Raw genomic sequence first — 17,939 nt, 5'->3', positions numbered from 1 at the left:
TAGACAATGAGACATTTTCAATGTTCTCGGGTAGGCAGAGAGCTGTCGCCCAGAGGTCAGACATCCATCACTGTCGCCTGATGCGGAATGGAGCAGACATCCACCCATCTGTTGACCGCGCTGCTCATTCCGCCAAAACGCTTAAAAAACGCGACACTCAATAACTCAACCTTCTCCTCTCCCCGCGATTTGGAACGCGGCTGAGTCTGGCTTTGTGTTCACATCTGATATTACAAACTGCGGCTTGAGCGGGACGAGACTGCGAACAAAGAAACACGGCTCAGATACGTGAGAGGCTATTGCCGAATCCACCTTAAATGCCATAGCCATAGTGTGTGCGTCTCTGGCGGAGACCTAGGCGCCATCTTCGGTCCACCTTAAGCGCACAATGTGGCCAACAAAACGCAAGCGTAATACCAGTCAGGCTTCCGTCCTCATTCTCTAGCCGGGGAATCGCACTCACTCTGGCTTCCCAGCTTTGACACAGCAGCGTCACTAGTGGAACAACAGAGAGAAAGACGCACTCGGGCCAAACCCCAGCCGCACCAACGGGAGAAAAAGATGTCAGAGCCCAATAAGTACCGAGAGTGGATCCTGGAAACAATCGACTCGCTCCGCTCGAGGAAAGCCCGTCCGGACCTGGAGAGGATCAGTCGAATGGTCCGGAGACGACATGGGTCGGACCCGGACCGAACCAGGACGGAACTGGAAAAACTGATTCAAGAGCAGACCGTGCTCAAAGTTAGCTACAAGGGCTCCATATCGTACCGGAACGCGGCGAAGGTGCAGAGGAAAAGCAGAAAGAAGAGTGAGTTTACGTCCACTGGCAGCAGCAGCGGCGGCGGCAGCGCGGAGGCAGCGAGGGAGCGGATCAAACACGAACATCTCAACAACAACGGCGACACTAGTGCGCACAGCTTCACTGACCAGGAGGAGGGAGAGGAGGAGGAGGAGGAGGAGGATTCGGAGCCCAGCCCAGATACCCACACTCAAACATCAGCCAGCAGCAGCACGGGCAAGAAGCTCAAGCCTAGTCCGAGTAGCGGAAACGGTTGCCAGTTGATGAGTTGTGGCGCAACAACGGGCTGGGATGTCGGGGGCGGCTGCAAAGAGGAGGGAGCAAGTGCACCGAGAGACAAGGGATTAGGACTAGAGCAGGGAGCGGTGAACTGTCCCACGTCCGATCTCGGCCACAACAACACACGCGCAAACGACGGCGGAGGTGAACCGAGCAAAGCCGAGGCAGTTCTTCGCGGAGGAAATAATAAAGAGAGGTGTTTGCCCGGGGCTGACACCAAGATCAAAAGTTGCTCTGGGAGTGTCATCAGCAGCAGCACCCTCCCTCAACAACAGACTGTGACCCTCAAGTCCAAACTTCGAGTCGGTGGAGGTGGGGGCACCAAAGCAGCGGGGAGCAGCCACGCCAACTCCTCCGACCTGGGCGACAGAGTGGTGGCTTCTGTTCGCAGCCTGTCCGAGAGGAGCCTCCATCGTGGGGCGAGCAGAGGCCACGTGATGAAGCCGCTCGGGCTCAAGGAGATCCTGGGCTTTCTGAGCAGCCAGGAGCGGCTGTCGGAGGAGAAGCTGACTCGAGGCAAAGTCAAAGTGGTTATGGAGCGAGAGGTGGCGAGGGGGCGGCTGCGCAGGACCCGCTGCGGGAACATCACTCTCCCTCTGCGGGGGATGGTGCTGGCGGAGGAGCCCCTGCCGAAGAAGATTATTGCGTCCGCTGACATACTTGTGAAGAGCGCACTGCAGGACAAACACACATCAGTGAAAAGGGTGAGAGCGCTGCTGTCTGCTGCTAACTTAACATTTTCAACACGTCCCGGTTGAACAAGGCGCGCAGATCAGCTCTGGCTTTATTGATAGCTCGCTGATAAATTAATTATCACTGTTTAGAAAACGAGGACGCACTCGGCATTCCGACGCCCAAATATGCGTGTTTCATGTTCAGGCTCGATAATGTTTTTAATGCAAAAGTGTTTGAGGATGATTTCCACATTCAGGAAAACGAATTGTTTTTCTAGGCTATGTACTATTTGTCAGCAGGGTGCCACCGTGTGTTGCATTTGTCCTCCGTTGCCTCTGTAGCCTGTGTGTGCGTGTGGCTCGGCTTCCTGCACAAAAGGTGCGGATAACAGAAGCCGCTCCGGGGTTGAGCGCGCGCACCTTAAAAGAGCGTCTCTGCATGGCGCGTGCACAGAAAGGTTCTGGTTATCGTTGTCACATCACTATTGGAAGGGCAGTAACGCTTTATGTCGCTCTCGGGAACTTAAGCAGTGCGTGCGCAGCGTAGTGCGTGCGATGTCTGGGCCTGCCGCGCCTACGGTAGGCGGTGTCTGTCTGAACTTGAGACGTGCCGCTGCCGCTCTCTTGTGAGCGCTGCTCAGCCGTGCAGGCCAGCGGAGGATCAGCAGCCGAGTCTTGTGTTTGCTCATGCAGCCTATTGCGTTTCTGATGTGAAGCGATGTTTTGCTTTAGGCACACTTAAGGTTGGATTAATCAGACGTTGGGAGGATTTTATGTGGCATTTATTGTCGACGGTCTGTAACACAAACATTCGGTCGGATAACCACACTCGTTCATTTGCAGCTCTCTAGGTAACTTTATCAACAGTCACGCTTTCCTCCACTAAGACCTGCTGGCTGCCCCTATGTGCCTGGGTGTGGCATCCCCATAACTCCTGACAATTCTACAATAGAGCTATGTCTTAATTCCTTTCATTCTGCACATAAGTATTCAGTCACAGCTTAACTTAAAGTAAATAAACAAAACATCAAATAAAATATACAGGGGGGAGGGGGGGACAGTGCACCTTTTTCACATAATGTCCAATAGCCTAAAATAGCCTAATGTAAATTAACCAGAGTCCCACACCTACATGCCTCGTGAAATCCTTTGTTAAACTTCTAACAGACGCATCTCCCTTTCTTCCTCCCATGGACGCATAATTTAGTATGCCTATGCCTAGGCCTTACTGCTATAGCACAAGCAGCCATAAAGTTATTCCTGACATCTGTGTGTTTCTTGTTGTCTAGGCTATACTGTAGGCTATTTCTGCCACGAAGTAGCGCATTCTCTTAAATGCTGTTTCAAAGCTCAACTCGTAGCGTAGGCCTACAATTTGAACTTGAATCTAACTCAGGTGTTGCGCTAAAACAATTTATTTAAACGGTCGGTGACAAATCTAAGATCAACTCTTTTTGTCATTTAAGCCGCCGCCACCACCGTCCTCTCTCATGGAGAATGAGCCGGTGGAAGCAGCCTGCATAGAAGAGGAACGGGAGAGGAATGATGAAGAGGAGGAGAAGGTGGATAATCCCCGGAGTTCTACTGAGGAAGGAGGACCTTCCAAGGTAGCCATGACAACCGAACCAGAGCTCATTGGGAAAAGCACAGAAGATGCGGAGATCCAGACATCATCAAAGCAGGAGAGCCTCCAGCAGCGGCAGTACCATGCCAAAGGTCTGTGCGCATCAACCTGTGAGTGCGTATCTGTGCATCAGTTCTAATTGTCACTAAAACGTTCCTCTACCACTGTTCATCATAGGCTAATGTTTTCTACCTAAGTTAAGATATAGGCTACCTACAAGTAGACCTAGGCGACTTGAGTATTATTTATCCTATTTTGCCTCTTTAAATGGAATTATAACTTCATTATTTTCTTTTATTTACTTCGGTAAATTACTTTTAACTAACCTAAAAATAAAAATATGATACACTATCACCCTACTACTGTCTCCATCTTTATTAATGGTAATAGGCCTATACATACACTCAACAAAAATATAAACGCAACACTTTTGTTTTTGCTCCCATTTTTCATGAGATGGACTTAAAGATCTAAAATTCATTCCAGATACACAATATTACCATTTCTCTCAAACATTGTTCACAAATCTGTCTAAATGTGTGATAGTGAGCACTTCTGCTTTGCTGAGATAATCCATCCCACCTCACAGGTGTGCCACATCAAGATGCTGATCTGACATCATGATTTATTTATCTATCTATCTATCTATCTATCTATCTATCTATCTATCTATCTATCTATCTATCTATCTATCTATCTATCTATCTATCTATCTATCTATCTATCTATCTATCTATCTATCTATCTATCTATCTATCTATCTATCTATCTATCTATCTATCCTTTATTTAACTAGGTTAGTCTCATTGAGATTAAAATCTCTTTTACAAGAGAGACCTGGCCAAGATGGACAGCAGAACACAGTTACACATAAAACACAATACAAAATACAAGTTCGATATTAAGTACAGTTGTAAAACATAAAAATAATGATTAGTGCACAGGTGTGCCTTAGACTGTCCACAATAAAAGGCCACTCTGAAATGTGCATTTTTTTGCTTTATTGGGGGTCTGGGGACTCAGAACCAGTCAGTATCTGGTGTGACCACCATTTGCCTCATGCAGTGCAACACATCTTCTTCGCATAGAGTTTATCAGATTGTCAATTGTGGCCTGTGGAATGTTGGTCCACGCCTCTTCAATGGCTGTGCGAAGTTGCTGGATATTAGTGGGAAGTGGTGCACGCTGTCGTATACGCCGGTCAAGCACATCCCAAACATGCTCAATGGGTGACATGTCCGGTGAGTATGCTGGCCATGCAAGAACTGGGACATTTTCAGCTTCCAAGAATTGTGTACAGATCCTTGCAACATGGGGCCGTGCATTATCTTGCTGAAACGTGAAGTGATGTTCATGGATGTATGGCACAACAATGGGCCTCAGGATCTCATCACGGTATCTCTGTGCATTCAAAATGCCATCAATAAAATGCACCTGTGTTCTTCGTCCATAACAGATGCCTGCCAATACCATAACCCCACCACCACCATGGGCCACTCGATCCACAACATTGACATCAGCAAAGCGCTCACCCACACGACGCCACACACGCTGTCTGCCATCTGCCCTGAACAATGTAAACCGAGATTCATCCGTGAAGAGAACACCTCTCCAACGTGCCAGACGCCATCGAATGTGAGCATTTGCCCACTCAAGTCTGTTACGGCGACGAGCTGGAGTCAGGTCAAGACCCCGATGAGGACGACGAGCATGCAGTTGAGCTTCCCTGAGACGGTTTCTGACAGTTTGTGCAGAAATTGTTTGGTTATGCAAACCAATTGTTTCAGCAGCTGTCTCAGTGGCTGGTCTCAGACAATCTTGGAGGTGAACCTGCTGGATGTGGAGGTCCTGGGCTGGTGTGGTTACACGTGGTCTGCGGTTGTGAGGCCGGTTGGATGTACTGCCATATTCTCTGAAACGCCTTTGGAGACGGTTTATGGTGGAGAAATGAACATTCAATGCACGAGCAACAGATCTGGTTGACATTCCTGCTGTCAGCATGCCAATTGCACGCTCCCTCAATGCTTGTGGCATCTGTGGCATTTTGCTGTGAGACAAAACTGCACATTTCAGGGTGGCCTTTTATTGTGGACAGTCTAAGGCACACCTGTGCACTAATCATGATGTCAGATCAGCATCTTGATGTGGCACACCTGTGAGGTGGGATGGATTATCTCAGCAAAGCAGAAGTGCTCACTATCACACATTTAGACAGATTTGTGAACAATGTTTGAGAGAAATGGTAATATTGTGTATCTGGAATGAATTTTAGATCTTTAAGTCCATCTCATGAAAAATGGGAGCAAAAACAAAAGTGTTGCGTTTATATTTTTGTTGAGTGTATTTCTGTTGCTATCATTTCGGTTTTTCAGTTTTTGTTGTATTTGCTGTGAATCCCACTGTTGTGTAAGAATTAGAGGTGGGCATAGATTAATTTTTTTAATCTAGATTAATCTCATTGAATTTTGGAATTAATCTCGATTAATCTAGATTAAAATGGCTCATTTGAATTCATTCATAATATGTGTGTGCTCCCTAAATAATGACTCAAAGTAAGTCTTTGAGAACGTGTTTCTCAAGCCAGGTGGCGCATCAGACCAGGGGCTCATCTCCTGTTTCCAACATGCATCACAAACTGCTTGAGGAAGCTGTTCTACTATGATAATTGGTGATGAATGAATATTCAACAGGATGTTACTTAGTAACGCGTTACCGGCATCGGACCTCTTTTTTCAGTAACGAGTAATCTAACGCGTTACTATCTCCAAACCAGTAATCACATTAAAGTTACTCATCAAAGTCACTGTGCGTTACTTTTTCTGTCATTTTCCTTAGTGAAACATTTTACATAACTGCACAAATGACTGCGATTGCGATTTTATGTAAATAAATGTGCGCGCATGTGTCTCTAAACGCTCCAACTGCTCCAACCGCTCCTCTCGTCTTTTTGGTAGCGCCCCTCATCTCTGACATGCAGCGTGTGTGTGTGCCTGTGTCTGTGTGTGTGTGTGTGTGTGCAGCAGCATAACGGCCGAGTCTAAGCTGAACTGTGGCGCAAAACAAAGTTTTCCCCCCGATGAAATATAGCGTCTGCTATGGGGATATTTAGGATTCGGGTACAGTGACGTTGACGTTGAAGAGATAGAAGTGTTTAAAACTTGGAAACTTATAGTCACATGGTGACCGGTGGCCACACACACCCACCCTGCGTTCCAATACCCGATTGTGTCGTGGGCAAGTGATGGAGAGAGAGAGCGGCGGGTGTGTGAGAGAAGCTTTGCTCCTGCAATAAAGGCTCCTCAAGTGTCAACAACGGCCCCCGGCTATTATTACCCGACCAGAGAACACACGGAAGGGGGTTCACCCCGACGGCGAACAGCCATCGGCCCTGGAGGGAACCATCTCCCCTGAGCCGAACAGGAGGTGGAATAAGAGATTTACGGCGATATTTTTTTTATCGCCGATAAGAGTCTGGCGTTAACGCAGCACGTTAACGCCGATAACGGCCCACCACTAGTAAGAATATTAAGAATTTAACAGCAGGCAGGCCTACATGATTACTATTGAAACAACTATACTAGCCTGCGCTACAACTACTACGTTTCATACAAATGATAATAGTGATACAGGTAACAACTAGGGTTGCAAAATTCCGGGAATTTTCAAAGTTGGAAACTTTCCATGGGAATTAACGGGAATTTATGGGAATTAACGGGAATTTTGGGAATTAACGGGAATAAACGGGAATTTACTAAATTTAAAGCAACCCAATGCACTAAATTCACCCAACTATGTTATTTCAGTCCAGGCAAACGTTCTAGACTGTAAAAACAGTTTTTTACACAACGTTTTAATACATTTATGAACATTTCATTTCAAATCAGATTGTTTTTTAAAGTTTATTGAGACACCCAACTTGATATCATAAATTTGTTTTTGCTAGACCAGGTTTACAGAGGCTTAAACTGTGATTTTAAATATAGTTGGGGATAATATATTTTAGCATAATCTTGACTAAAACAACCAGATTTTATGCAAGTACACTAGGCAAATTGCACATAGCACAGATCCTACTGCAGGGGTACTGAGGCCACGCCCCCTACATGCACTGTGCATTCCTCCATCACATGGGGGGCATTTGACTTTATTCATTGAATGGGTGGAGTCAGACCCCATGGGTCAGACAGATGAGTAAAATTTTACTCAACATGCATCTTTTTGTTGTTCAGGGAAATTATTGATTGTTCATAAAATAATCAAAACTTGATAAAGCTCTTCTTACAAATAGGGGAGAGTGGCCTAAGTTGTGCCAGTGGGCAACTTGTGCCACCCATTGTTTCTAGATAACCATAGAAGACTCATCCTGTAAAGAAGGGAGAAACATGGAATAAGCACATTTAAGCTCAAAAAACTGTGTTTTGCCTTTCAAATTAAAATTTCCATGATCAATGTTTTTTGATTATTGTGTCTGAACAATTATAGACAAGTTTGAAAACATTTGACACATGTTTTAGTGCTTTAGTATGCTACACTTTGTGTCTATATAATTAGGACGATGTCAGCCCTAAACTGCTGCATCATGCTTATTATCCAAAATTCTGGGGTTGAGGTGATTTGTGCCAAAGAGCCTAGGTGAGTTTTAAGTAAGTGGAGTAAGTAATGGATGTGTCTTGCAATACAGTTTATGAGATATATATCAATGGCACAATTTACCCCATGGTATTTTCTCCAATGGCACAACTTACACCACACCGGGGGCAAGTTGTGCCACAAGACAACTTTTTTCCGAAAGCTATATTTCGTCAACAGTTTATTCCAGATCCAAAGTTTTTATTGTCGGGGATACACAACACCCTGAAATATATGTATATATTTGAGTTGGAGACTTTACTGTCAAGGCCTTACTTTAAAGTCACTTTGAGTAAAAAGTGGCACAACTTAGGCCACTCTCCCCTAAATCTGTTCAAATGTAATGTTTTTTAATTGTATTATTTTGCATGGATGTCTGCCTATGAACAAACATAGTGTTTAAATGTTTAGATTTATGTTTGTATGAAAAAAAAAATCATTTAAGTTACCGCCATTTAGTTAATTCCTATAATTTCCAATTTTGAATATTCCCAAAATTCCCGAGCGAAAGTTCCCGTGGAAAGTTTCCGGAAACTTTCCGGTAATTTACCGGAAACTTTCCACCCCTTTGCAACCCTAGTAACAACTCTCTTTTCTCTTGCCTCTTCTGATCTAGGTTTGTCTGCTGGTCACTTGGGGATGGAGGGGTTTGATTCGCTCACCATGACGTCTTCTGAACCTGTTGAGGGAGCTTCCCTGTTACAATGTACCAGCGCACATTTGGAGCAGAGAGCTGTCCTCCATGATCAGCTACATATGGAGGCACAAGTAAGTGTAAGCATTGTTCATCTCTCCGGTTGCCTTTTACCTCTGGATGATATATGCAGAATCTACACAGAACACGTCAAAAGTAGCTCAGTGGTTTAGATGTGGACCATGCAATGCAACGTCCTAGTGGGTCTGACCAGGGACCTTTGTTGAATCCCTCTTCCTTTCATTTCCTGTGATCTCTCCACTGTTTCAAAACGGGATAAAAATGCATAAAGATACCTGATATAATAGAAGTTACATTGAGATAGTTTAAGACATTTTTAGTTGCCTTTGTAGAATTTACAGTAGTCGCTGAGCTAAGAACAAATCCCGTGATATTATTCATGTTGGAAAAAGTTGGAGGCTACAGTGCAAGTTTTTCACAACACCTAGTAGAGTAACAGGTTAGGAATTTCACATATGTTTTAATGATTGATGAACATATAACCTGGACTATGATATATATCCATAAAGAAAAGTATACAGTATCCAGGGTTCGACATAACGTATAGCCCGATGGCCCGGGGCCAGTAAAATCATATGCAGGGCAAGTTGATTGGCCAGTCACTGTCCCGCCCGGGCCAGTGACTGGCCAATCACAGTTCAGTATCTTTTTGTAGACTACATCATGGTTCATTGAAATGCACGTTGAGAGTCGTAATGAAAGCAGTGTTTATTTAAGACTGAATATAATAAACCTAATATAAAATATATTTTTTAATGAAAGGCCAGTGGACAACCGATGCGTGGGCGTTTTGACAGGCGGAGCAACAAGCGGGTGCACTCTCGCTCCGTTGGCAGAGCTGCCTACCGTCCGCCTGCGAGTCGACAAATCAATCGACTTGCTTTGCCCCTTTTCTTTCTTCCCACAGCAGAGGTTGAGGTGTAGAAAATTTTAACTGCGCTTTTCCTTTATCTGCCGCCGTAATGTTACAGTATTTGCATCCAAGCCCCAATGATAATACAAATGAGAGGCGTTATTTAAACGCTGTGAATGCGTCTCCGGTGATTGTGTCGGTTGTAGACAGAAACGAACGGAGGGACTCCGCTCACTGTACAGTTCCTATAGTCGCGCAGTTTGGCACTGTGTTTTCAGGCTCGAGACATTCAATCAGATCGCGGAAGTCTTTCCCATTGAAATTGCTAACGGGGAGAATATCCCCGGTTATTATTTTAGCCACAAACCACAGTTCATCTGCGCGGCGGCTCACTCGCTGGCGAGATCACACGGTGAAACGCTGCTGTGATCGGACGAAGGCATTGTGTGTTTCTAAGGTGATTTAACGTCATAGTCTTAGACGAGCGTTTAACTTATGCTGCATATTTTGCACTGCATTGTTTTTTATCAATAGTTTGAAAAAATGGTCCCACACCGGACTCTTATGTGAAGCTGACACTTCATGGAGAAGTGACACTCCTGCAGCGCGCTCACGACCAGACGTGAACTCACATACACGGTGAAATCTCCCATTAAAAAAACGGCATAACCCACTGATTTTCGGATTTCTATTCTATTTTTAAAGTCAACTTGAGCGCAAGTGGAAAACCGGTCATTCGGTCGACACATTCACATCCCTAATGCATATAGAGAAAGTAATAAAAACAGCCTACCACACCACAAAGAATGATCAGACCTTCATCTCTTATTTTTTTTTTATGTTTGAACATGACCTCTGCAGGTGAACTATTCATTAAACTGCCCAAATTCAAGAATAAAAACCACCATCAAACTACTGGACTTTAAAATACTGGCCGACTCTTTCAACATACTTTCAGTTGTAGGCTTCTAATTCAATATGTTTGCCTGGTTTTATATTATGTGTATGAGCAATATCAACATTTCATATAATTAACTAAAAGAAAAATAACCAAATCTAAAGGGAATATCTATACTGTTACAGTATAGATATTCCCTTTAGATCTGGTTATCTTTCTTTATTTTTCTAATACAGGTATTATAATTATTGACACTAAATTATGAAGAAAAATAAGTGTGTGCAGGGCCAGTGAAAATATACAAGGGGCCAGTAAAACTCGGATCCACTGGCCCGGCGGGCCAGTAGGAAAAAAAAGTTATGTTGAACCCTGCAGTATCTGTTGCTTTTTCTTGGTCTGGTGTTCAAATTGTGCACAGCTTAGAGACATTTTATACAGGCGGCCTATACCTATAATGTGACTAACTACTAAATACAGAAATGTATGATCTCAGAAATATCTTAAGGTATACTAAATCATCTGCATACTACATAATCAGCCTTTTTTCTCTCAGGGCACATTTATGGCATGTCACAGTGAGGAAATCACAGGTATAAATAATAAAATGAGCACTGGCTGAATTCCATTTCAATTTTCAACACCAGAAAACTATGTTGATGCATTTCACCAAGTGTTGGTGTTGGTATTCACCAAACTGACCTCAGCATAATATGTCAAACACCGGCATCTTAACACAAGTCAGTAGTTAAGAAATTATTTTTCAGTATTGCACTATTATTTATTTTATTACATTTAAAGTCTCCAGGGAAGTGCTCTACTCACCCATGGTCCAGCCACACAGGTGTGTTCTTGTGCTTGAGTAGAATGTACCGACTGAGCTTGATGGACATGTGATTCTTTTATTAGTTTTGTTGCACCTGTTTGGATGAGAAAGTCACACCTTCTATAATTTTAATTGGTTGTGTAGTATACAGCACTGTTCTACATAACTTGAACCTGAGCAGAGGTCTAATCAATCAGAATACATGAAAACAGATGTGTGTGTAGGCAGGACCATCAACACTGGTCTGGGCCAACAAGTCATTCCACCACTACATGGAAGAATGACTTGTTCCAATGATGATGCAAATAACATATATGCTTAGAGAAATGATCCACATTGAGATAACATAACACCAACCACCATTAAAAAAAATGAAAGATTCCCCTGTAACCGGTACCCTGTTCCTCATCTAAATGCATTGTGTGTATCCTTGAGGCCTATAAAATAAAGTGATGAATGGGATTCCAGCTGCATCAATGACACACATCAATGGTGGTTTAAATGATGAAGTTTTAAAACGTTCCTAGCTAGTACAGTGGGTCCGTGGAAGAGAGCCATTTATCTTAGAATATGGACTGGAGAATTTTAAATGCATAACATTTCTCGATATATATTTTTTTGCTCTTGTGTTGTTTGCACCTGTTTTACTAGTGCTAACTTGTGAATAGCTTCATTCAGTACTACATTGTAAAGAGCTTCTATTGTAAAATCCTGGATCATGGCAGGGAAGCATTTCAATGCACATCATGCAGGCCTATATTTAAGGATGTACGTGACAAATAAAGATTGAAAGAAAGAAATTCTGAGGAAGACATTTTAGCTTTTTTATTGAAGAGGAGCCCAAGACCCCATGATAGACCAGCAAAGAGAATCCCTGCGTTCCAAATCACATACTCTTTCTTTTTACTACACTACATACAGAAGAGTACAGAAGAGTTTTAGGGACACAGGAGGGCTAAAAAAAAATCAGATAATGAAGTTTCTTTTGTTCATTATGTCGAGAAATGTCGAGAATAAAAACGAATACTTCGGAGTTATTGGGGCATTTATGTATTTTCAGCATACTACAATTGACTTGCATGTATTGGGACATCCTAAATCTTTTTCTGACATACTTAATAGTAGGGAAGTATGGGGGATTGGAACCCAGGGAATGTGTCAGTTTTGTCTCCCCACCATTCCACCTTATTCCTTGCACGTCGTTGTTCCCACTTCCACAGCAGATGGTCCTGTTGCAGTTTGTTTTTGGCATGCTGCATCTTGATCCTGCAGGCTCCTTTTAATCCTTGAGTTTAGTCGGAGGTCCTACAACTCTGATGATTTCCACATGGCTTTTCCACCTGTACAGTGGCGTGCACAGACATTTTGGGGGGCAGGTGCTCAGTGCAAAAAAAGGGCACAATAAATTCTATCGATGAATGACCAAATCATTTTAAAGTTACTTGTACAAAATCCCCCCTGGCCTAATGACTTTTAATACCCGGCCACACATTTGGGAGACTGTGTTTGGGACCCTGGACCTTCTCTAGGGGGTTCCGGGGCCGCCCCCGGAAGAAAAATTTGAGCCTTTTTAAGTAAAATTCATCAATCTGGTGCACTTTGAGAAGAAAACTAAGGCTAAATCACCTGTGTCAATGTGGGCTATTTAGTACTATTTTCTGGAATAATTTGGAGACACAGAATTACCAAAAAGCAGAAAGTAAAAATGTACATGTTTGAAAAAAAAAAAACTTCGGGATTTTTTAAATAATCCCTTATCCCGAAGCTTCTTTTCTCTTTTAAGTCTTCGTCATGTCAGCATGGGCAAGATACACTGCTTAAAATAAATAAACAAAATGTTTTAAGGGCACTTTATTTGTCCAGGGGGCAAAGGGCAGGTGCTCAGGCACCACTTGGTGTCTACCTGTGCACGCCCCTGCACCTGTATCATGTTCATTTATTACCATCTTAGTTTGATACCTTTCCTTTCTCTCTCTTCTCTCTCCACACAGAATCAGATGCAGCATGACACAATCAACCACACCTCCTCATGCTTTAACAGTGAGTCCAGCTTTACAGATCATCTCCAACTGTGTGTGTGTTTTGTGTTTGGGGGTTTAGGCAATGATGACAGGTAGTCAAAAATGGGCTTAATTTTTTTTACCCGTCACAGGCCTTGAGTCTAAGACAGGAGTGGGCGTGTCTTCTTCCTGCCTGCTCACACCCACCGCCTCCCCGAGAGACTCTGGCACGACGGAGGAACGAGGGATGAACGGAGGACTAAACAGTGGAGGGTGAGTACAGCAGAGATCCTGGAGTGACTGGTTGATAACGTAATAATAGCCTATAATGTAATCAGATTCATAATTATAATGCTCTCTATGTTCACCACGGGCGACCCCTTTACACAGTCACTTTTTCTCCACTATGTCATTTGATAAATTATCATTATCATTAAAAAATATTATATTTGTAATGGCTTTTCCTGTAGCATTACCGAGGGGTACGGGTTAGACGGAAGTCTGACGCGTGTGTGAATTAATGCAATGTCCAGAAGATGCCGTATTGTCGGATATGTCAATCCTTTTATTGACTACACAAAAAACAAACTGTTCCAAGGGTTATTGCTCTTTCGTATAAACACAAAATAGGCTCTTTCCAATAAACAAACATTTGCACGAGCCCGGTCAAAAACTGTGTGGCCTTCCCCATTACACACCTGAATCTAATCCCAGGTTGCCAGGTATTTATGCTATCCACCCTATGCAGACACCAAGGCCACACCTCTCAATCATTAATTAAAATAAACAAAACAAAACAAACAAAAACAGCAATTTGGCTCCAACAATATTAATTAATTAATCAATCATAATAATATCTGATACTCCTGTTTACACTCTGTTTCAGAGCAGTTTCAAGGTTCAGTTTATCCATCCATAAAAACATAGAAAACACATGACTCCAATTCTAAAACCAATACCGATAACCAAAAAAAAACATAGGAAATAGATTCCCATTTAATCCATTCCATGAATTAACTACAATTCCTAAAATGAACTGTTCGGACATCATTTGACAAGTTCACTGCCGGTTTTGTAATGTGCCCAGAGTCTTCTTCTTCTCTCTAGGTTTATAAAGTCTGAGGAAAGCAGTGGCAGCCCAGCAGACTGGACAGTGTCTGATGTGGTCAGTTATTTCACAGCAGCAGGTTTCCCCGAGCAGGCTGCTGCCTTCATGACCCAGGTGAGCCTGTCATCTCCTTTGACAGCCACTAGAGGCCACCAGAGACACACTATACTGTACTCACTGTAACGTTTGGAACAGCTGTAACATGCAGGTGAAACTCGAAAAATTTGAATATCGTGCAAAAGTTAATTTATTTCTGTAATTCAACTTAAAAGGTGAAACTAAAATATTATATAGACTCATTACATGCAAAGTGAGATATTTCAAGCCTTCATTTGTTATAATTGTATTTATTATGGCTTACAGCTTATGAAAACCCCACATTCAAAATCTCTGAGTTTTAATATTACATAAAAATCAATAGAAAAGGGATTTTAAATACAGAAATGTCGGCCCTATAGAAAGTATAATCATCGATATGTAGGGGAGAACGGGGTAATATGTCACACAGGTAGGTTGTCACAATCGTTATATCTCGGAACCAGAAGGTGCTGTCTGTTAAATTTTGGTATATAAATATCCACAACTGGGATCAGAGGTCACCTACATAGTCTTCCTTGGAGTTAGACTGCTGAATTTGAGGTGAGAGGACTGTTAGTGTTTTTCATGTCAAATATTTAGTTCCTCAGTATTTTTCTTCTAGACTTTTACACAATGGGTTTATAACAAAACACTTGTTACCCTAAAAAAGTGTGAAGAGTAAGCTATAGTTTAGATTGTTTTTAGCAAGCTAATTAGTTGTCAGATGGTTGTTGGCCTTGATGCTAGCAAGAAATTTCAGTTGGGGTTGGTCGTCACATTTTTTGGGGTGTTGGTTGTCACATGTTATCCAAAGGGTACAGCCAGGAAAGGAACCCAATAACAAAAGAAAATGTCAAGCTGTATCCTCACTGACACCCCAGAGAAGGAGAGAATAGAGCAGGAAAGGCAGCTAGCATGCAAAAGAGAAAAAGGGCAACAAAATCAAAACGACCCAGTGCATCCCAAACTAGACCAGTTGCCAAGGCTACTGCACCCCAGTGCACTCCACCCCAGCTGGGGAAGAAGAAACAGAAGAGAAAGAGACAGGAGGAGGAATCTTCATCAGATGAAGAGGATAGTTTGTGTTTGGTTTGTATGGAAACGTTCTCCAGCACCCGTTCAGGGGAAGTATGGGAGAAGTGTTGTATGTGCAACCAGTGGGCACACAATCTCTGCTTAGTTAGTGAGCAGACCCTACATTTGCCATCACTGTAACACAGATAGTGAATGTGTGTATCGTGGTTGAGTAGGCTATTATTGTTAGACCTATTTGTTTACAGTAGGTTGGTCTTAATATGGATTTCCTTTTTGTTTATTCCTTGCTCATTTTGTGTTGAGATGCATACAGTTATGTAGGCCTATTTTTCAACTTGACAATGAAATTAAACTTTCAAATTTAGTTCTGCTTTCTTGCCTTCTTTTTAAGATTTTTCCCATTAAGATAACATTGTGACAAACAACCCCATACTGTTAGAGTGTCTTTGATGGTAAATTTCTTCTTTATTACAATAAGTTAGAAAAAGTGAGGGGTTCACATGTCAAGCCAACACCTTAAGCTTCAATTTAATGTAGGAATGACTATTGAAAGATGTTTAGGTGATGAGCAATTCTCACTAGAGTAAAAAGTGTGCTTACTTACCCCGGTCTCCCCTACACAGGTTTGGGCCCCTTTTGCATGAATTCTTGCCTCAATTCCAATTCATTTTCCATGATATTCTAATAATATGAGTATCACCTGTACCACATTGCTTTGTTCTCTTCATTAAGGAAATCGACGGCAAGTCTCTTCTCCTCATGCAGCGTAACGATGTTTTGACTGGCCTGTCAATCAGACTGGGGCCCGCCCTCAAGATCTATGAGCGCCACGTTAAGGTTCTGCAAAAGACGCACTTTGAGGAGGAAGACTGCTAACGGCAGACACATGAAATACACACAGATGGACTGTAATGTCCTATGTATCTATCTGAAGTTATCACTCAAAAATGTATGCATGATAAACAGTAAACTTCTCATCTCATTTCAAACAGCACACATACCACACATACAGACTGACACACACACACACACACACACACACACACACACACACACACACACCTCTGCTTTTATACTCTTGTTCAGAAGGGACACAAGCAGAAATAAAACTGGATTTCCTGGATAACACTGATTTCTTCCCCTCAAATGTTGCCAGGAGGGACTAGTAACAAAAATCATGCAATTTCTCTTTTTGTTTACGACAACCCAGCACTTTGCAATTTCTCGATTAAACTGTGCAAGATGGTTTGTTTTTTCTAACTGTTATTAAGTGCGGACCTTTATGCACACTTTTTTTTTTCGGAGGCTGTGGTGAAAGAGTTCATCCCTTGTGGGTACATGTTTGTCATTGTCCACATACTGTATGTGTGTGGAGGCTTGACAGAGCGTGTCTAATGGAATAGAAAACAATTAGAAGGTGACCAGACTAAAAACATTCCCAGAAGCTGTGTGATGAGTGCAGCAATCCGGTGCAGGGTTCGATGACCTTGAGCAAACGGTTGTTGGTCAAAGCAATAAACGGATAACCCCCCCACCCCCTCCGATGTAATCTGGCCTGTGCAGCAACACATGATGGGGCGCTTTCACAAAGATGAACTTTCGACGGTGGCTTACATCAAACCAGCTATCCAGTGCTTGGCTATCTGAAGCAAGAGTCGGTTTGCAGAAATATTGCTCTAATACACCCGCTTACTGAACTGAAATCAGTAGAACAATCAACTCTCATCTAGATGTGATGGGATAAATATGTAAATAATATTGAAAAGGAGTCTATTTGTAAATTACTGAAAAACAATGAAAGATGTTATGGCAGGGTAAAGCTGATTCAATCAATCAACTAATCTCATACCACCAGCATTTTTTAACAGTTTGCACCAGCCAGACCTTAGAAACCAAATGCTGTTCAATGGTCACACACATCATTTTCTCCTTCACTGTCGGCATCTCATCTTTGCATGAATTATAAATTTACCGTTTTTAAATTTTTTGGGCATGTTTTTTAATTTATTTTTGCATCATACTGATTTTAATTTTGTTAGGGTTTCAGTCCCCTTCTAAACGCTGATGTTCAAATCAGCATTTCTTTGTGCATTTAAACCTCCTCTACCTCTCTCACCCCTCTCTCTCTCTCACCCCCCTCGCTCTCTCTCTCTCTCCGCTTCACGTTCACTTCCCTTTGCAACTTCCAAGAACACAGTTCTAGGTTATTACAGTGAGTAGAAGCTGTATGTTCAGGTGTGTGTTGCCAAAAATCATTGTGTTCCTTATTTGTTGAATCTGTAAGAGAGGCTGGCTGGGTTGGAGTCCAGGTTCTCACCAGGGAAATGTACAGCGCGACGACTATGCCCTTGTTGCTTGTCTAAAGGTGTTTGTTAAAGGTCAATTTTTGGTAATAAAAGTTTCAACCAAAACACCACAATGTGT

General features: G+C 42.7%; 1 protein-coding gene across 1 annotated transcript; it reads left to right on the top strand.

The window, feature by feature from the left end:
* The first annotated feature begins 274 nt into the window (after window positions 1–274).
* On the top strand, window positions 275–17,856 carry samd1b (sterile alpha motif domain containing 1b). The gene is made up of 7 exons (XM_080029125.1): window positions 275–1,782; window positions 3,219–3,468; window positions 8,622–8,773; window positions 13,286–13,334; window positions 13,447–13,567; window positions 14,402–14,516; window positions 16,248–17,856. The coding sequence occupies exons 1-7, from the start codon at window positions 562–564 to the stop codon at window positions 16,389–16,391; spliced, it is 2,052 nt and encodes a 683-aa protein (XP_079885251.1). The 5' UTR covers window positions 275–561; the 3' UTR covers window positions 16,392–17,856.
* Window positions 17,857–17,939: the final 83 nt, after the last annotated feature.

The sequence above is a fragment of the Ammodytes marinus genome (assembly GCF_949987685.1).
Source record: "Ammodytes marinus genome assembly, chromosome: 6".
Lineage (NCBI taxonomy): Eukaryota > Metazoa > Chordata > Actinopteri > Uranoscopiformes > Ammodytidae > Ammodytes > Ammodytes marinus.
The sequence above is the reverse complement of the archived record's forward strand: the minus strand, read 5'-3'. Positions and strand labels throughout refer to the sequence as shown.